The sequence below is a fragment of the Sander vitreus genome, chromosome 1 (assembly GCF_031162955.1).
Source record: "Sander vitreus isolate 19-12246 chromosome 1, sanVit1, whole genome shotgun sequence".
Lineage (NCBI taxonomy): Eukaryota > Metazoa > Chordata > Actinopteri > Perciformes > Percidae > Sander > Sander vitreus.
In genome coordinates this window covers 31,660,467-31,680,684 of record NC_135855.1, presented here as the reverse complement: position 1 = coordinate 31,680,684, position 20,218 = coordinate 31,660,467, and the positions used below count along the sequence as shown (strand labels likewise).

Here is a 20,218-nt window from a genome sequence, read left to right as displayed (position 1 = left end):
AACATAACACAATGATCTATACCCGATGATTTTATTTGGGGTTAGGGACCGTATAAGAAACTTGCAAAATGACAGAATGTTAGAGCAAAACTTGTAATCATTTTTATTTTTCCACTATTGGCATCACCTCACCTCTAGCAGCCAATAAATATAGCCTATTACATCCTTTTGCATTTAACACCAAAAGTCCTTATCAGATGGGGCTCGGAGCTTGGGTTTTAAAAAAAGGAGAGACACATTCATGCAGCGGTGAATGTATTGTCAGCGGGGTTTTAGAAGTCCGGCAGGTGGCAGTGAATGTTCTCAGGTAGGGAGGGCAGGTTGGGGGGGGCGTGTGTTCTACTTGCACAAGCGCTCCCATGTTGCGTAGTCTGGAAACCTGACGTGGAGAGCAGCCGAGCGGTGAGTGACAGAGTTGCGGCAGGGCAGATCACAAAGTGCCTGTGGACGCGCTTCCGCTGCTCGCGCACTCCTCTCCGGACCGACAGCCTCGTGCGACTTGCTCCGACACCGGTCGGCTGGCCGCGGGTGACCCGAGAAACCCACTTTGACGAACAGACTCGGGCTCCGTTGGCAGGAAAGGTGGAACTAAACTACATTCATTGACTTGAGAGCGATGCACTGGCAGCATGGCCAAGTGGTTCAAGGAGCACTTAGGATTCAAAACTACCAAAGCAACCCCTCCGGCGCTTCCGAAACCGGACTACAGACATTGTCACACCGGTGTGCCCGTTGCGCCTGGCTACCAACAAACAAGCTCCGGGGCCACCTTCCCGAGCCCCGCTCAACCGGACATCCTCGCTGCTTACAAACTACAGAAGGAACTGGACTTCGAGGACCCGTACACTCCAGGTGGAAATATTTCATTTGGCTCGAGCCTGAACACTGTGGGGTCGCCGGATATCAAGTATGTGTCACCAAAACACCGACTTATCAAGGTGGAAACAATCGAAAAGAGCAGCCCAGCTCCAGGCGGCGGTGTCACAGTCACCCAAGCTGTTGCTGTAGGGAGTGTTAAATCACCGACTTCACCTCCCCCGGACCACGACAACAAGGAGAAGGTGGGTGAAGTTTAGTCCAAACATTAATCATCTGTGTCAAGTGGGGCAACAATTTAACTCATAACTTGCCTGGAATGTTACTTATTACAACCCTGAAGACACACAAAGCGTATATTTCCCCCCGTTAATGAATCTTGCCTAACATAGCCTATTTCCTTCAATTGAAAGCACATAATTACAGTTCTCTCTCTTAGATGCTTACCCCCCCTCAGATTTAACATGGTCTGTTTATGAAGCACTTGGCCTACTCCTGTAGTATGGAATGAATCGTTACAACCGGCAGAACTTGTTATCACAACCGCACAACGGATGTACACACGAGTTGCGACATCCACCTCTGTCTAAAAACTAACCTTTACTACAGGGAGTGCTGTGAAGGGAACAGCCTATGTGCTGTGTTGACACACATCTCAATATCAGAGCAGACTTGCTTTAGTATTGAAAATGATGATCATTTGCTTACTTTGTGACGGTTGACTTGCTGTAAAATGTGAAATGTGTGTGCTGTGCCCATTAACAGTGGTGCTCATACGTTTATGAACCCATGCTAAAGTTAACTAAAAAGAGGAATAAAAAAAAATCATCTGTTGGAAATTGATGTTAATACCTTAATTAAAAAAAAATTAGGAAAAATCCAACTTTTAAGGACACCAACAACCTAGAGATTGGCATGGGGTACTTTCCATAAAATCAAACCAGCTATTAGGCTAACTGAAATAAAACCATGCCAATCTCTAGGTATGGTGAAGGGGATGTGATGATGTGGGGCTATTTTAATTCCAAAGGCCAAGGGAACTTTATCAAGATGCATAGTATCCTGGATCCATGAAATAACTGGCCTTTAAAAAAATAAAGATCTGCCTGCCGCTATGGGAATTTAACATAGGGGTGTACTTACTTATGCTCCCCTGTATTTTAAGGAAGAACATTTATTTATTTAGGATACATTATTCATTCACAAAGAAAATTGGTGACCTTTAAAGGTTGGATTTTTCCTGTTTTTTTTTAATTAAGGCATTAAGATCAATTTCCAAAAGATTATTTTTTTTATTCCTCTTTTTAGTCAACTTTAGCGTGAGTATATCTGCAGCTAATTCCCAAGCAACAATGTGATCTAGACTTATTCACTATGGCTCTAACTTAACTTGAATCTAATCTTAACTAATCTTAAACTAGACAGATCAATTTTGTGAATGATCTTTTTGCTGTGATGCCCATTGCCTTGGGGGGGGCAACTTCTCTTGTTACAGAGTTCTGAATATAACAGCACAAGCCTTTCGCCTATTTGATTTTTTTATTTTTTATTTATTTTTACCTTTTTGAGGTTGTGCCTAATGCAAGAAGTTGGTTGCCACTCATCAGCACAAAATGAATGTGGAGACAAGCAGGCTGTGCCTTGGAGCACACTGTCATGTCAGGCCTCTCAGGAATTCATACACACCAGGTTAATTTGGAGAAACCTGGGATGTTCACTGTCAGTGAGGTTAAGGACAGGACATACCGTATGATGAGTGTGATCCCGCTGAGGAATGTTTCAATGGCTGCATAGCTCATGTACAGAGGAGAAAGCACAGCCATGTGAAAATACATACTGTGCACCACTGTTTTCTCCTCAGATCACGTTTCAATCACTAACACGTTTGTGGCCATCTTGATTTCATCTTCACGTTACTTCCTCCTGCTCTTGTGTTCGCTTTCGCACCTGTCTTGTGACTTGTGGCAAGTTCACATTTGGTTTTTGTCCAGCACTTTTATTTATATTCCACAGTATCTGCAACCTGTCACAAGAGCGCTGAGTGAACGAAGACTGCGCTTTTAGGGCCCCAGTTGTGATCACACAAAACACAACTGTTACTGTCACCTATATTTCCCACATGCCTTCAACACAGACATCAGGAACCATGTGAAGCTCGTAAATCTTCTTTGCCGGTGTTTGTTTTCCCAAACCGTCAGCCAGCAGCCCTCATGGACTTAGTATGTAGTTAATAATCATACAGCTATGTGTTATCAGTAAAACAAGCAAGAAACCAGAATTTGTCTTTTTTACCCAGCCACTGCAGCTGTTCAAGCTGGTTAAACAGATTATAGTTGTCTCATGTTAATTGAAGCTTATTTGGATTTCCCCCAGTCAGGATTACAGTTGTTTCTGCCTCTCCTCTTTCCCTCTCCTTGTGCACATATGGCTTTAACAGACAGGCAGATGATTGTAAAGTTAGGTTTAAATACCTCACACCTACCAGTATGAATGATGTTATGGACGAGCTAAATCAGTACTGGCAGCTGGTGGGCTTGAGCAGTATGTCGAGAGAAGGGTTTAAGGGTTTCTCGTCAACTACTGAAGGTTAAATAAAATGGTAAAGTAGTGGAGAGGGAAGTGTGATGGAAAACAGATAATATTGGTGTAGAGCTGGGCAATATATCGATATTATATTGATATCGTGATATGAGACTAGATATCGTAATATCGTAATATGGCATAAGTGTTGTCTTTTCCTGGTTTTAAAGGCTGCATTACAGTGAAGTGATGTCATTTTCTGAACTTACCAGACTGTTGTAACTGTTCTATTATTTGCCTTTACCCACTTAGTCATTATATCCACATTACTGATGATTATTTATCAAAAATCTCATTGTGTAAATATTTTGTGAAAGCACCAATAGTCAATGCTACAATATCGTTGCGGTATCAATATCGAGGTATTTGGTTGCCTTCCAAAAAAACATGTCACCTTGCATTCTTTGTTACATGTATTTTGTTTCAATATTAAGTATTTTCCAAATGTCAAATATGAGAATATGTACAACAATAGGTCTCATTATAGATACTTTTTTGAATATTGAATGAATCATTTGCAGTGAACAAAACTTCAAATAAGGCACCATGCTAGTAACAGTTGCTTCAAAGAGTGTTGGGAGGCTTTGTGTTCAAACCTTTGTGAGGATTACAGTTTGTGTGGTTGGCCATGATAATTGTTTGTAAATCCTGCTTTGAAGGACTCTCCAGGTGATGATTTTAAAAGTACCATTACAAAGACACTTATTTCAGTGGGGGGGATGCGCTGTCTGATATGTCAGCTGACTGAAAGTATATTGAATTCGCAATATGTGTTCTCACATCTGGACAGCGATGAGAAAAGAAAAAGTGTAGGCCTACTCTGTAGCTCACGCGTAGACACACACTCGCACGTACATGCACGACGGTGCCATTGCTAATGGAATCAGTGGCTTCACAGAAACTGACTGCGCAGACTAAACGCTGACTGTTGGAGACTGAGCAAAGAGCACACAAGTGTCTTAACAGCACTGCTTGCTTACATTGATGTTTTAATTACTTGACTCATGAATGCTAATTATTTCATTGCTTACCTAATGCCTGAAATGCCAATAGCGGCATCAAGTGAATTTCCCCCAGTCCATTTCTATTCATCAGGATTTCATGGGAGAAAAAGCAAGATACATGCGTTTTACTATGCTATGATATATTGCAATATATGATGTGCTGCTACATTTTCACAGGTGTCCTATTTCATCTCACAGTGTTCCAATCCTGTGTTGTTTTTTTGTGCCAATCATCATCTAAGAGGTGTCAATTTATTCAGTTGATATTTGTCTGCGTTTGGAGTTGCACTTTATATGGAGCTTCATTTTGATGCAGATTGTTACTTGTGGTTTTGAGTTTTCAAGGCATTGTGATGTTGTTGTTTTTTTATGGTGGCAAGCCCTTCATGGTAGAATGAGTTGAGGAAGATGATCAATTATCATCCCTCCTTGGAACTAATTAAAGGCCTCATCTCCCAGCTCATCGCTCTTCTCAGCACTAACCTAGCTTCTCTCAAGGACACGTAAAAGTGATGACGGGCTCCACTCGGAAATCTGTAAACAAAAAGCAGTAGCGCGGAGCTGAAAGGCTGCGGCATCCTTATGAAGTGCAGCCCGTAATCATCAGTTTCTGTCTGTGCACCTTGGAAACTGCCGTTCCAATCTAACTTTGGCTCTCTCCATGGCTTGGGGTCCCTATAACTCAGTGATCCTATGTGCCAGCTTGCATATCTATCTATAGAATTTTGGATCAGGAGCCAAGACAGTTGTAGTACAGCCAAGAGAGGCATCTGGATCGACAGATTTCCTCTGTGCTTATTTTGCTACATCCCTTCCGTTTGCCTTTTTACAAGACCTGGCTCAGTATTTCAAAAGAGTATGCTGGAAGTGGAAAACCATTGGTATCCCATACAAGAAGGTTATGTTTTTGATCCTGTATGGATGTGTTTTTTTTCTAGAAAGATATTTTAAAATTGAGTCAACAGATTTCCGTGAAATTTGGGGGCAAGGTAGGCCTTACAGTAGGTCAAAGAGTAACTGATGGGGCCATTTAGAAAGCACATTTTATTTTATCTCATGACTCATACACTTAGTCCTAAAAGCCAAATCCATTTAAAAAAAATATGTGTACAAATTACAAATTGTGGTTTCATAGGCTTTAATGTGCTAGGCCATCTCAGTGACTTGGGGGGAGGCTGTGTATATTTAAGTTGGTGAATGTAAACTCTGATTTAAACATCCACCCATCAACTTCAATATATTCAACCCTCTATATGTGGATTAAAATAATAATCATATCATTTAAAACATGACTGATTTTAACAACCTCGAAGTAGTAAATATCAGGCATTGTATTTCATAGTAAATACAATATGTCAAATACAATAAATAGCAGTCCATACAAATGCAAAGAATGTCCACTACAGGTTGAGTCTGGCTTAATTTATTGTGGAAAAGTTGTCGGCATCCTTTGTTCTATCCTTTGAGTCCAATTGGCTGTGTAATGAGCAGATTGAACTTGAGATGGTGCACTGCAGCATGCGAAAGAGCTGGCCACCAGACACACCTTCCAAGCCACAGTCTCCTAGCGTGGGTAGATGAGGTTGGTTTGACTGGCCTATAACAATGCCTGGAGAGCATGGCTGAACTCAGCTCAGCTTCATTTCCCCACAACCTAAATATCTTCGCTGGGTCTTCACCCTGGCACTCCAGACATCAGGGGAGTTTTATAAATGTATCCCACCGGCCTTTTACGCTCTCCTCTCTGCCAGTGATAGGAGAAATGTCAAGCACAAACGTCAATATCACCTGTGTCTGTGAGAGTGGTTTTCGTCGGGGAGCCAGACAATGGACGAAAACATCAGAGCCCATCATGTTTTGTTATAGCACCCCTTTCAAGTGCAGTTCTCTCCCTTTCTGTATCAGATGGAGGCTGGTTAGGTTTATAGCAGGCCCAGATGTCAGTGCGGTGCAACCTGTATTTGTGCTCTTTGGCCGAGTGAAAGTCATATCGTTGGACATAATGGGATATTTTCTTACTCGCATTATTTAAAAATGAAGATTATTGTACACACCTGGACCGCCAAGCAGAATGAATACATAATGGAAATAATACATAGCCTTAACCATTATGATTTTATGTAATTTTCCACTGCTGTGCCGATGTGATACCCAGGTTGAAATAATTGACAGATTGGTGTGAACGCTGCGTTATACATGTCTTGGATTTTGGAGCTCTTTTTCTTTTTCTTAATTGTGCTTAGTCATGACAAATGTGTTACTGTCAGTGGCGGGCAGAGTAGATAATTATTTTGATAAATATAATCAATTGTGTAAAATAACTAAGACAATGTGTTGCTATGGCTACTCTGACTCATACTGCTACAGTAAAGTCTAGACTGGGATATTGTTGGCATGAAGTAGCAGATATGGTTGTGAGATTTTTGTTTCCAGTTTGGATCCATTGAGCTTTCAAAGAATGCCACGATTTTAAACATCGACGGCATTTTCTCAAAGTCACTCCGGTTATTGCAAAATTACAAGATATTCGGTTTTAGTTATCCAATGCTCAGAATACAATATGCCAAACATATTTCATCGCCTACTCAGTGTTATTTTATGTGTCTTTATTGTCAATGACTAAAGAGCACCATAATGGATTCCTGCGACGTGAACAAGAATTCTAGAAGGGCACTTTGAGCGGTAGGAAGGAGCACACAGCCTCACAGTGTGCATGTTGAAGCCCCGCCTCTGTGGGGCAGGATGAAGTCATCCTGTAGCGGAGGATGCTGGAAGCTATAATGTAATGGTAATTCAATTTAGCACCGAAAGGTTCGGCTTTTCATCAAGATATCATTTTGGGGAATCCACAAATCCTATTACATTTACTTGACAGTACTGTAGTCCAGCATCACTGAGTGTAATAACTAGTCATGGTTAGGTTTTGTATGCAACCATCCCACCACATGTGCTTGAAAGTTATAGGTCTTGAAAATGATGGCCTTTAGCCATTGTTTGCTTATTTTCTTCTTCCCCTCCATCTGGGAGCCTTCGTTCCACTTTAAAGAGTCCCAGTGGAGTCTGTTGTGTTTGTTGCTCGATTAGCTTTTTCCAGTTTTGCACCGGAACATCAGTCACGTGATTCCACCAGGTCACAATTAGCTCTCAGACTGGTGCTGCAGCTCTGGTCGCTGGGGAGTTGTACGACACATGGCTCTGTTTTGTGTGTGTGTGTGTGTGTGTGTGTGTCTTCAGTCTAGAAGGAGAGAGTCCGAACGGCAGAACGTCACACACCGATTTAAAAGGAAACAAATTGAGCCCCGAGTTTGCATGCCATCGGAGGGACAAACTGAGATTCACTGCATGAAGCATTGACTTTTTTTGTACTGTTTTGCAAAATCAGTAGCTCTGCCCTCCAAACTATGCAAATTTAATCTGTAACCAAATATTTTTGCATCAAAATACAGTATATTGTAGAGATCACGCAGATGCGATTTGCCTTTTATTATCTCCTGCGTGTGAGTGCAGGCTGTTGTTTTGTGTCACACTGCAGGAGGCAGCCAGACTTCCGTCTAGCAAACAGAGCTGCCCTGTGATCTGAGTGCCCACCAGGAAGCTGAACACTTCCATTTTTCTAAGTGGGATTTCAGACTTTCATTTCATCTCATTCTGTGAATGAGAAACAAGTCCACTAAACTATTTTGAGTCTGTTGTAATGCTGCTTAGAGCTTTGAGTTACTCCCAAAGAGGTCACATTTGACTGTTTTTATGTGTCACAGTTAAAATGAGCTGTTATTGTGATAGGAACGTGAGTCGAGAAAGAGAGCCACTATCTGCAATTGTTTGGTGGAAAATAAGGAATGGCTTGGTTGCTCCAGGATTAAGGAAGTCCTCCCTTCCTGTCAGGAAGTGTTTACAACTTGGTGACATTCCCTTTTTAACTTGACAAGTTTGTGCTCGCCCCTGTGTGTAGGCTGGGTAGTCTGGCTGCTACTTGCTTGCTAAAATAAAACCAGGGTTAGTGTTCTCAGCTGTTTCGACATGAGCAATCTAGATGTCGGGAAATAGTGACAAATGGTGACTGCACATAGCTGTTGTATGCTCCACTGAGGGCTCTTTGTGGCAACAGACTGGTGATTGTCCCTCACCCCTCCTAATGTAGCCTATCTAGCCTCTTGCTATCCAGCTCTGGGAGGTGGGAAGCCACGTAGCAATGGCAGTGTTATAGGAGTCCACCCTGTGCGCTCACTCTATTGTCAGTGTAGGCGACGTGCAGGGACCTCCGTTCATCCTCACAACACAAAGGCTATCTGAGGCCACTGAGCTTCCAGCCTCAATCAAGACATCCTCGCATCAAAATCTGTAGCTTTGTTTGCGGCTCGACTGCGGCTTGTTTTTCTCCCTGCTCTATAAATCACTCTCCCAAAGTCAAAGCCCCGTCCCAGTGGATTTCCTCATGTTGTTTCATGAAGCCCTACTTTCCTAATTGTGTCAGTTTCTAACGTATAGGAGCCGTGATAAAGAATAGTGTTTTTGATTGTCTGTGTGGTAACAGCATCACATGAGAGTGAGTTGCATTGTCCAGGGTATGTGTCAGCATACTTGTGTTTGATGTAGAGCTGCAAATATTAATCCATTAGTTGTCAACCATTACATTCATCGTTAACTATTTTGATAATCTATGCATCTGTGAGTCTTTTTATTTTTAAGTCAAAATTCTCTGATTCCAGTTTTTTTTTTTTTTTTTTTTTTTTATGTGAACATGTTTTAGATTAATCGACAAACAGGTGGCGGTAGCTCGGTCTGCAGGGGCTTGGGAACCTGAGGGTTGCCGGTTCAAGTCCCCTTACAGACCAAATACAGAGGTGTGGACTGGAAGCTGGGGAGGTGCCAGTTCACCACAACTGCTGAGGTGCCCTTGAGCAAGACACCAAGCCTCCTGTCCATTGGCAGCTTCAACATCTCTCCATTAATGTGTATTTAGGTTTGTGCATGTGTGTGTCTATCTGGCCTGTGTGTAATGTAAAAACAAACAAAAAAACTTGGAGGATCAATAAAGTATTTCTTCTTCTTCTTCTTCATAATTGACAAATTAGATGCAGCCCTAGTTTGATGGGCAAACAACTTTATTATTCCCATTTTCAGCCTTTTACCTCATTCTCAAATAAAAAAAACTAATTAGTGCATAATAATTGTAACTGTAGTGATGAGGGAAATTATTGTAGCCTATGTTGAGGACAAATCGCTCATTCACAGGGGCATAGGATTAACACATTTTATAAAATACCAACATTCCATTGTGTATTATGAATTATTATAGACTATTGTGCTGCTGTATGTAGCAGAAACACTGCTAATAACTCTATCACGGAGGGATGGGGGGCAGAGGAAGGAAATTGGATTTTGTCAAGCGCGTCGTGAAGTACTTAATCTTGAATATCTGTCGCATATTAAGAGCACCTTCATAGGGTGCAACCCACGGCCTCCACCCCTTTCTCCACTGGAGGTCTTAAATGGCTGTGTGGAGTGTGTTCCAATGAAGAAGGTCCTTAAGGACAAGTTGGGGTGCTTTTTGTGCTTTGCTGCCTTGGGTGCTAAAGGAAGATACATTCATTAATCAGGAGAGGAGGGCAGCTAGCGTAGGAATTTATTGAAAAGTAAGGTTATTTAGCTACTTATAATTGTGAAAGCAGCTAGGCGATTTGTACAAGTATAGAAAGGAATGGATGGAGGATGCAGGACATAATGTTTTCTCCAAGTGCAGTTTAGCCTGTTTGTTTGAGGGATCCCAATGACACATCGTTTACTCTTGTCAGGTCAAATTTCAGCATAACGAATCCTGACAGAAAAGTGCCCTGCACAGTTATTCTTTTCAGTGGACAGCCTTGATTGCTGTTAATTGGAGTTGAGCTATTATTCAAAACAAGCTTTTGCAACAGCAATGCAACAAGTTAATTTTGTGGACACCAAACAGTACACAAAAGACACCTAAATGCCTATAAACAGTTTTAAAACCTATTAGTATTAGAGTGTTTTAAAAATGTTTGCATTCTGTGTCTTGAGGGCTGAAATTGGGTATTGGGGTGTTCTGGGATGCTAAAATGTACTCTTAATGGCTTTTTAAGATGCTTTGGGGCAGATAATAACATTCACATAAGGCATCTTCACTACAAATGCAGATAACTCCAAAAACTATGCTGGGGGATTCTGTTAAACGGCATATTGATGGTTACCAAAGGATACCAAAGGGATGAGAGAGGCAAAAGATGTGATGTTAGTGAATCCAGTTGTCTCTGGACAGAATACTGCTCAGGGATGTTAAAGATGGTTGTAGACACACGTAGTTTTCTTGTAGGAAATCGGTTAGCCTTAGTAGCTTTTAGGGGTGGGGGAAAAAATCGATACAGCATAGTATTGCGATATTTTCGCCAAGTATTGATCTTTTATTATGTGTTGGTCAGTTTGTCTGCTTGACAATCACATTTTGCAGCAATAAATTGAAGTGAGATGAACAAACGGAGTTTTTTATTTATTTTTTTATTTTTTTTAGATAAAACAGATGTTGACAAAGTGTCCTTTTAGGGACATCATTTGAAGCTGGAAAAAAGGTAATAAATTGCAGTATATCGCAGAATATTGCAATAGGTTTAAAATCGCAATAATATCATATCGGGACATAGGTATCGTGATGATATCGTATCGTGATGATATTGTATCGTGAGGCCTCTGGTGATTCCCACCCCTAGTAGCTTTTAGTCCTTTTAACGTGATGCTGTTATGACTGATGATTTAATCAATTTTTACTGGTTATTGTAAGAGACAAGAGATTTGACGTTATACATTAGTTTTCCAATAAGAAAGACTGCCATGTTGTCTTTGAAGTTAAAATGACAGAAAATGATATGTCACTTTTTACAGGTCTATGGATTTTTTAAAACTCTGAAGTAACATTTTGAGGAGTTCTTCGTGATTGCCTGGGACCTCTTGAGTAATAATCTGTACAGACTGAATGTCTTTGGAAGTCTGAGAAGCCTGAGCACTGATAATGAACACTAGACATACTACTTCAGCCCTGATTGAGAGCTAGTCCACTCCTTTTCCCATGTGTGTGTGTTTTGTATTTGTGCGTCTTATGCACACACATACCTGATGTGTGAATGCATATGTGCAGTGTTATGACCCACAGTATACTGGACTATACGTAGGTGCTATAAAAGCCTCATAATGCACGGTAACCCATACTTGCAGTGGTGAAGTGGGGACTATCCAGGTGTACACAATGTGTTTTAACACCCCTTACCATTAAATGCTGTTCTGATGTTTTTCCCAGAAGTGTGGTCCATGTTATCAGTGTCGCTGTTGCTGCATCTGGAAGCATTCTTATGCAAACCATGATCAACAACAGGCTAAATCAGTTGTGCCAAAAGAACCAGCTTCACCCTGACTGCTGTGCAAAATTCACCCCACATGGTTAAGAGTGCAGAGATCTGAAGAACCAACATTTAATGTGGTCTGAAACTTAAAGGGGATGGTGTGTAATAAATAAGTCGGCAGCAAGAAGTGAGCTGTTTCTTTGAACAGCACAGATGTCGCTGAGGGAGACACATGTGAAACTTATGGCTGAGCACATTGATGTGCATAGGGAATGCAAAATCTAATTCTTAAAAAATATACAACAAAGTTTACAGTATGTCACACATAAATTCTCTAAATCCTGAGCTTGCTAATGGTAGCTGTTATGGTCACAAGGAAATTCACTTTTTAGGCTGAGTGGTAGTAAAGGAATATAGAAAGGATGTTTGTTTTTTTATAAGCCAATGAATGTTTTTCAACTACTGATCAGGTCACACATGTACTGAAGAGGTGTGGGGCGGGCATGCTTTTATCTTGTTGTCCGTGAAGTCATGCTTACTAAAGCTGCTCTTGAATGATTCTCCAATTAGATTAAAAGCAAAGCTAATGAATATACCTGGAAATAAACAGAATTTTTGTTTATCTCAAGTGAAGTGCTCTTCATTGATGCGCGGACTGCAGTAGCATGTGACTGATTGTGAAAAGGTGTCTTTATAGCAAATATAGTAATTTGATTAGCTGCCTCTGCAGATTCCTAAGTAGGCCTTTAGAGGAGGCACATCACTCTTCCAAGCTCACAGAGACGCAGGAGCTCAAGCAGCAACCTTGTTTCTTTGGAAACATTTCAATAAAGTGTAATTAATGTCAGGCATGTATGGTGGGAAATGCACTCCTGCGCTGTCTCTCCTTGAGGCAAACAATTTCCCATCATTCTAATCTGTTTGGTGTTACACACAGCAGGCCTTATTAGAAAAATGAACATATCTTATTGATAGTAACTGCATTATGTCAACAAAGAAGCTGTGATCATCTTTGCTTAAATAAATTGCCTTGAGGGAGTGTTTCTTTCCAGTACATGCTTTCTAGAAAATGGTGGTCAAGTTATCTTAGGATGACTGCATACTACACACACAGCATTCATCCTATGTTTACAGACAAAGATAAGGTGGAGGAGCTATCAGCAGAGTCACTGCAATGAGGCTCAGCTTGCTGAGTCTGGCTTTTACATGAACATTTGAACAGTTTTCCATCCAACAGGAGTAAACATACTTTATGCATGGCAGCTCTCTTCTGTAAAAAAGATTTTTTTTATTTAAATAATGCCCCATCATCTTTTGTTTCCGTGTTCTTTCTCTTTTCTCCATTCCTCTCTTCTTCAGAGTGGCTTTCTGTCCTCACAATGGTGACATGCTTTCTTTTTCGTTACACTGAAGAACAAAAGAGCAATGGCAGCAACAAAAAGCCTTTTGAAATGCTTTAATGCAATTGAGCTGCTAAGCACTGAGTTGTATTAGGTTATCAGTGGCTGAAATCCCTCGTGGCGTGAGACATAAATCATACACGTCAGTCCTCTCTCTTTTCTTTCCCTCCTCCCTCACTCTACAGCTTTTCTGACTTTCCTGGCAGTCTCAGGGGGGCTTCAACCTTGACTAGCCTGTGACGCATTCAATCCTTCTTGGACCAGTCAGACCAGTCATGACATTAATATCATATTCCTACTGAACTCAATCAGCGAGAGTGAGATAAGTCTTTAAAAAAGGTGTTTATCTGGTTATAGCCTGGTAAAATCATCTGTCTGCTGTTACGTATATTGCATTTGCTTCTGGTTGTTAACAGTTTTAAAATGCCAACTCCAGTCATGTAGCTTGCTCAAGTCAAAATGCAGACAATGAAAATTGTAGCAGCCTTTTACCAATTGTCCAGCCATCCTCAAATTTCAACTAATGGAGTTTCTGATTTATTTATTTTTTTTACCTTCTTTTGCTCCTGATTATGTGAGGATCCAGCCCAAACCTATTCTCTCTCCATGAAGAGTGCAGGAGGAGAATTGTAGCCCATATTTTCTCACTTTCTCCCAACTGGATTGTAATCCTACAAGCCCCAGCATCGTCAAGATCTAGCATTGAGCCAAAGTGGCAGGTGCCTTTTATGGTCTCCCTTCTTTGTTAATGTTCCCCCCCTGTTCCAACTGATTTGAGTCAGCTTCATCGCCTGAGAGCTGCAGTGCATTTCAAGAAGTCTGTTGCTCTCTTTGTTGCGAGCTGCCAGACCTCTGGCAGGTGTGAGACATGGCCAACCTGGGATCTAAGCTGTGGAATGAAAATAATTGAGTGAGTTCTCTCTCTATGCTGCAGACAAGTAAAGGACCGAGCTACCAGGGGGACATGGCCTAAGCCTGTGTGGTGCCTTTGTGAGATTCATATAGGCTTACAGCGCGACTTAGCAAAGACCTGATATATTGAGGCACTGCAGTCTTGTGCTGAGGGGGAATTTTGCTTTCATGACAAGGGTGGCTTGGCTGCAGTAGTGACACACCCTGGCATGCCACAAGGCAGATGGTGTGTCCCCAGGCGACGCTGCCGCTCTCTAGCATCCCCTCTCCTTACAACCCCCACGCTCCTCCCGCTGTCGAGTAGTCATTAGTGCAGTGGGACAGGAAGGACACATTGGAACAATTTGGAAATATTACCACCTCCTCCCCTCAAACATGAACTAGGATGCAGGGGCTGGGTGATGGCGTCTTACAGAGGCAGTCTGTTGATCGAAATAGTCGATGGTTCAAATCTCCAGATGCCCAGCAAGGATCTGTGTAGGCTAAAATTAATAACATTGCAGCCTGCTAATGGGCTACAATAGAACACTGTAGTTGTACACAGTACTGGATTGTAAAGGTCTGAATGTGACACACAGGGTGGAGCTGATAATGACCGTGCGGCTGAGAAATTCCCCCTTAATAAAAAAAGATACCTCTCAAACAAACAACAAAAGTTAGTCATCAACATTTCTACCAAACATATTTTGTAACACATTTGCTCAATAATTGTAAATGAAAGTGAGATAGCAAGACCAACTTATTTCTGTTTCATTTTTATTTGAAGTGAGAAATATTGATTGTAGATACTAGGGGTGACCCCGAATAGTCGAATATTCGATGCGTCGATGCAAGGAGCCTGATTCGACTGCCAATCTCACAGTAGAATCTTCGCAGAGGCGTTATGAAACGAGAATCATGCCCTTTTGGCTATATGGGGACCCGTGCTCAATGTCAGATTTTTACATAGAACTACCTGTTTTCTCCCAATAAGTAAACATGCAGCCTAATATGATAATATTTCTATTTAGAAATATCAACATATGATGCTGTAAATAAAAATGTGAAAAGAAAGAAGCTTTTAAAAGTGCGTGAATAAATCCAACCGCTCCATTACAAATTTAAGTTTCACTTTCCATGATCCGTGACCGATGGAGGAGCATCTTGGCGGCAGGGATTTAATAAAGGGTAACTTCATTTTTTTTAATTTTTTTTTTCAACCTGGACCTTATTATTATTATTCTATGTTTTTGGGTGTAAGTGACTAATGGGAACAACAATCTTTGAAATTTGTTCAGTATTAAGCGAAAATGCTGTGACCGGCAGCCGCGAACTGGGCTGCAATGTAATCCTATAGGGCAAATGTGCATCGTCAATTTCGTCCACTAAAAGTGCTGTTTTTGCCACTGTCAGGCTCAGATTGTTATTTTACTGTAAGTGTCTGAGAACATTATGGAAAGGATCTCTACGGAATTTTTAAAAACGGTAAAATCTTTTTAAAGAAGGAACAGCTCCACTATTGCTTAACCCACCAGACTCCATTGAAATAAACCGTAATTTTCAGGTATTGTTTTTATGTATAAAAAAAGTATTACTTTCTTACTCTTTAACAGAAAGGTCGCCCACGTAGGACTCCTTTCCATGACGATCTTGCTTAATACTGGACTAATGTGAAAGATTGATGTTCCCATTAGTCACTTATAGACATATATAAATAGGCTGGTAACCAGGTTGGAAAAAAAAAAAAAAAATACCGAAAAGAAAATCTGAAGTGTGGGTGAAATAAAATTAAATTCCCCATTTGTTGAATATTGTTGAATTTTGAGGTTTAACGATCAAAAATGATTGTTTGGGACAGCAAAAAGGCACATACCTACTTTATCTGCCTTCTAGTGCCATGCTAATATTGACATTACCAATCCAAAATTTCCAAGCCATAAATGTTAACCACAATAGTTACCAAAAGCAAAGCTGTCGCATATCAGGACCAAACTAAAAATGTATTGTTGCGTCTGGAATCCAAGCTTTGGTTTGTATCCATGACTGAATTTAATCCAACATTAATATCAGAATTTTTCATCACATACCCTGCCCTTTTTTTCCTGCATTATGTCAACAGGAAAGAAAAAAGATGATGTCATGTGTTTTGGAGTGGCTCCACACATAACTCAAAAAGTGATTGCCGTTATTTCCTGAAACATGCCCAAACATCCTTTGGCTCATGAAGGTACATGAAGCGGTTGTTGGAAGTTTAAGGTGTGAGCGCTACTAAAACCTCATTGTGGGCAAATATCTAAACTACCTCTGTCATCTGAAGCTGCTGGAGAGCGTTTAAGATGCAGCATTTGGAGTGTTTTATCACATTTGTGGGCTATGGTCTCAAACCTCGAGCCACTCTGCTACAGTATGTGGACCGCAGTCAAAATGGGCACTGGCCTTCATCCCTCCTATTTAGGTGATTCATGTGTTTTCTTTAGTGAGGGTAACTTATTCTTAGGTTTGGGCTGTGTTTGCAGTGACTGTATCTGAGGTTGGTTTGTCACATGCTGATGACTGATGGCTGAGTACAACAACAAGGTGTGAGATGGTAATGACACTGTGGCTGTAATACAATATATGCAGAGTTTTGGGATCTCTGGGGCTGCAAATATGCTGCTTATTTGAATGGCTGAATCTTAATTAAACTTCGGTGAATTATGTATATTTCTGTGCCACAAAAACAAACTAGGACAATGTTTGTATTGGATTTTTCCCTCTGCTTGAATTCACAGAAGCAAAATATTCGAGTAACCCATAATTATGCCGTGGCAGAACAAAGTCCTAGTTATTTTCCCCAAAACAAATGGAAATGGAATATTGAAGAAGTTGGATTTAACACACAGTAGCTGCTATGAAACACATCCGTGGTACTTACTTTCCTTGCTATTATTGCCTAATCCATGTATAGTGGAGATGATCTGTACAGGAATATACCTGTCAGCATTTCTCTGTCACTAAGCGGCTTACAAATGATCCCTAGTGAATGTTTAAGCATTTAACACTTGAAATTTCCCAAGAAGTAAAAAAAAAGAAAAAAGAAGTGCGTTAAATGACACTTGACCTCGATCAGTACTGTAAAAATGTCGGTGCTTTCCCAGCCGAACATAAATCCCAGATCTTCGATACACTTGTACATTTTACTTGCTTCCCTGAGGCTTGGCGTGTGTCTGTCTGTCTGTCTGTCTGTCTGTGTGTGTGTGTGTGTGTGTGTCTGTGGCCTTCTCACGGGTGGCCTGCATATGGGGTGTGTTTCTGGGAAGTGTGCTCCCTCTGTGGCAAAGATGGAAAGTGGTTGGTCTCAGGAAAGCTTGCTAGGTGGAGGCACAGCACGGCGTGCACGAGGCTCGGTCCACCTCCAGCCTGCCCCGCCTGGCCCCGTCCACCAGATGAGTGATGAGCTTGTTTATTATGAAACTAAATCCCTTCCTCTCACACATGACTCATAGGGTGTAGTGCCAGTCATGTACGTGTTTACATGCTTGCTTCGGTGTATGCATACGCATTTCCTTATCTGTTTGAAATCCTTAACTAAAATATTTCCAAGTTGCTTGCCCGTGGGATATTGTTGGGTCTTTGTAAATTATAGAGTGTGGTCTAGACCTACTCTATCTGTAAAGTGTCTTAAGATAACTATTGTTATGATTTGATACTATGAATAAAATAGAATTGAAAAAAGAATTGGCAGGACTAGACTGTCAGGAGCCTCAGAAAAGAAAAAGTCAGTTTTCTAACAGCAGGCCCAAACCCCTGCAGTCACACCCGCTCATTAGATCCAATGTCCAAGAGGATGGATGGCTTACTTGCTATTTCCTTTTCAAAGGGTATATCTTTACTTTTGAAGCGGTGTCCTGGTAGATAAAGCAAACATTTCAAGGAAACAGATATCCCCCCAAGGCACTATAGACGCAGGCTGTTGCTCTGCTCCCTGAAGTTTTGAGCTGTATTTCTGGGTCTTGGGACGTCCACCTAATTGCCATCTACTGCACAAAATGCTCAGCAAAAGAGAAAGACTGCAATTAGCCGTGGCTCACTGCCAGTTCGGCATAAATCAGCCAAATTGTTTCTCTTAAGAAAGTTGAGCAGTTGTGGTCTTCTTTCCTCTACTTTTGAAATGTAGGCCTGTCACTGGACTATCATGTAATTAGGCAGACCAGCGGTAGCAAAGAGCGTGCTGTAAGGCTAAAAGCTGACGCATTGTGGTGGTGTGCTGAGGCATACAGAGGTGAGGTGTTATTTATGTATGCGTTTCTCCCTTTATCTCTCGGCCTGCCTCAGTGGATATCACTTGGTCCTGTCCTGGGCCGCAGCACTATCTGTAATGCAACTCTCCTGACACTTACCCATGTTGTATTGTTCAACAGAGCAGCAAAATGAATTCCCCTCTTGCTTTTTTTCTCCTCCCTCTATCTCACTTTTCCTTGTTTTTCATTTCTTCTGCAGCTCATTATCCTTGAAGACTATGCGGACCCTTTCGATGCCGAGCAGGCTGGTGGCACTCAGACCAGCACGGAAAAAGTGACGACCGAGAATGATGGCTACATGGAGCCATATGAGGCCCAGAAGATGATGGCAGGTAAATGGCAGGTTTTCAGTTTACTCTCTCTTACTCTTATCTCTATTTTGTGTCACCCAGCAACCTCGGTATACCTTCACACCTTCAGTAATTGCAGGTTAAGTGACAAGTAATTGATTTGGTGTCTTTGCTATGATTTCATAGTGCATGTCCCAGTGGACTATTCATTAGTATGCTGTTTGATTTGGCCATATGTTTCCAAGCTGGGAATTGATGAAGAGGCTCAGATGGCCTAATGTCGACATGACATGACAGGTGCAGCAGAGCAAAAATGACCTGTGTGACACGAAAGACTGCTTTGAAAACATTTTCAACAGCAGTGATTTTGCCCCCACAAATTATACAAGCCCATAAGTGGTTTAGAAACACACCTTAGATGTCCAATAAAGAGAGAGGTGATTTTTAAATGTTTTCTTTCCGCTCAAATGTGTGCATGTTGAGACAGCCACTTGCTGGGATTTCCAGGAAGGGACAACAATAGCTGTGTGCTAACATAAGAATTCAGCCGAACCACATTCTCCACACGACTTTCTCACTGCGCACATTCATTCTGTGGCTAAGTGACAAAGAACAAAGAATGTGCAGAAAGAGCAGAAATGATGAAAAATGTGGAGAGAGCAAAACATGTGGCAGCTGTTTTCCTCTCCTCATAGACCTTCTTACCAGAGAAAGGAATTTTGTAAAAATGTTTGTATGACTGTCAGACCTCAGATGGATGTTTCTGGAACTTGGATGACTACCAGATATCAGTATGTATACCTTGATGTACTGACCCAGTCATATCATCAGCGATTCACGGATACCTCTAAACCTCCCACACATATTGCACTCTTATAAACACACACACACACACACACACACACACACACACACACACACACACACACACACACACACACTCGCTTCCATTGCTCCCACAAAGGCAGGACATGGATGTCTCTGTCCCTCCTCAGCAATTTTCTTTTAATGGGCCTCTAGACAATCTCTTGTTTTCATCTGTCTTACTGGTTTGACCTCTGGCTCAGTCATTGCCTCAGCTGAGTACAAAAACTCAAGATTTATCGCCTCCCTCAGGTGGAAATCTGAGCAAGGCTTTTGTGGCATCACTTGACTCTTGAACTGACTCCAGTTTTTTCTGTGCTTTTTTAATTCATCCCGACACAGTTCTGCATTTGGCTGTATCAACAAACTAAACTATGCTGGCAGCTATTGTCTGTTTGATCTGATGAAGTCTTCAGTTTAGTTTTTGTTGTTGTTTCTGGTTGCTCCTGTCCTTGAAACCTGAAGTAGTGTTGTTTGTTTTCAACCTCCTTGCAATCATCCATCATATCTATTGATTTTTGTTTTGTCTGCTGTTTTGACTGAGTTGGCAGGGAGTTGTTTTAAATAGAGCTGTTAGTGGATTTCTTTGGCTCTACTGTCATCCCTTAATATTCAAAATGATCCATGGATTTAATACATGGATTGGTGGTTTCACAAGCACTAAATAATGGAGGTAGGAATGGCATTATTAGAAGAGGGTACATTTAACAATATTTGATACATTCATCTGCGAACAGGACA

The 20,218-nt window shown here is 41.3% G+C and overlaps 1 protein-coding gene across 1 annotated transcript in view; it reads left to right on the top strand.

Moving 5' to 3' along the window:
* The first annotated feature begins 366 nt into the window (after positions 1–366).
* Positions 367–20,218, top strand: part of shf (Src homology 2 domain containing F) — a 103,271-nt gene continuing 83,419 nt past the window's right edge. The window contains 2 exon segments of the mRNA XM_078252476.1: positions 367–1,061; positions 18,523–18,655. Coding sequence (XP_078108602.1) covers positions 630–1,061; positions 18,523–18,655 — 565 coding nt within the window. The 5' untranslated portion in view covers positions 367–629.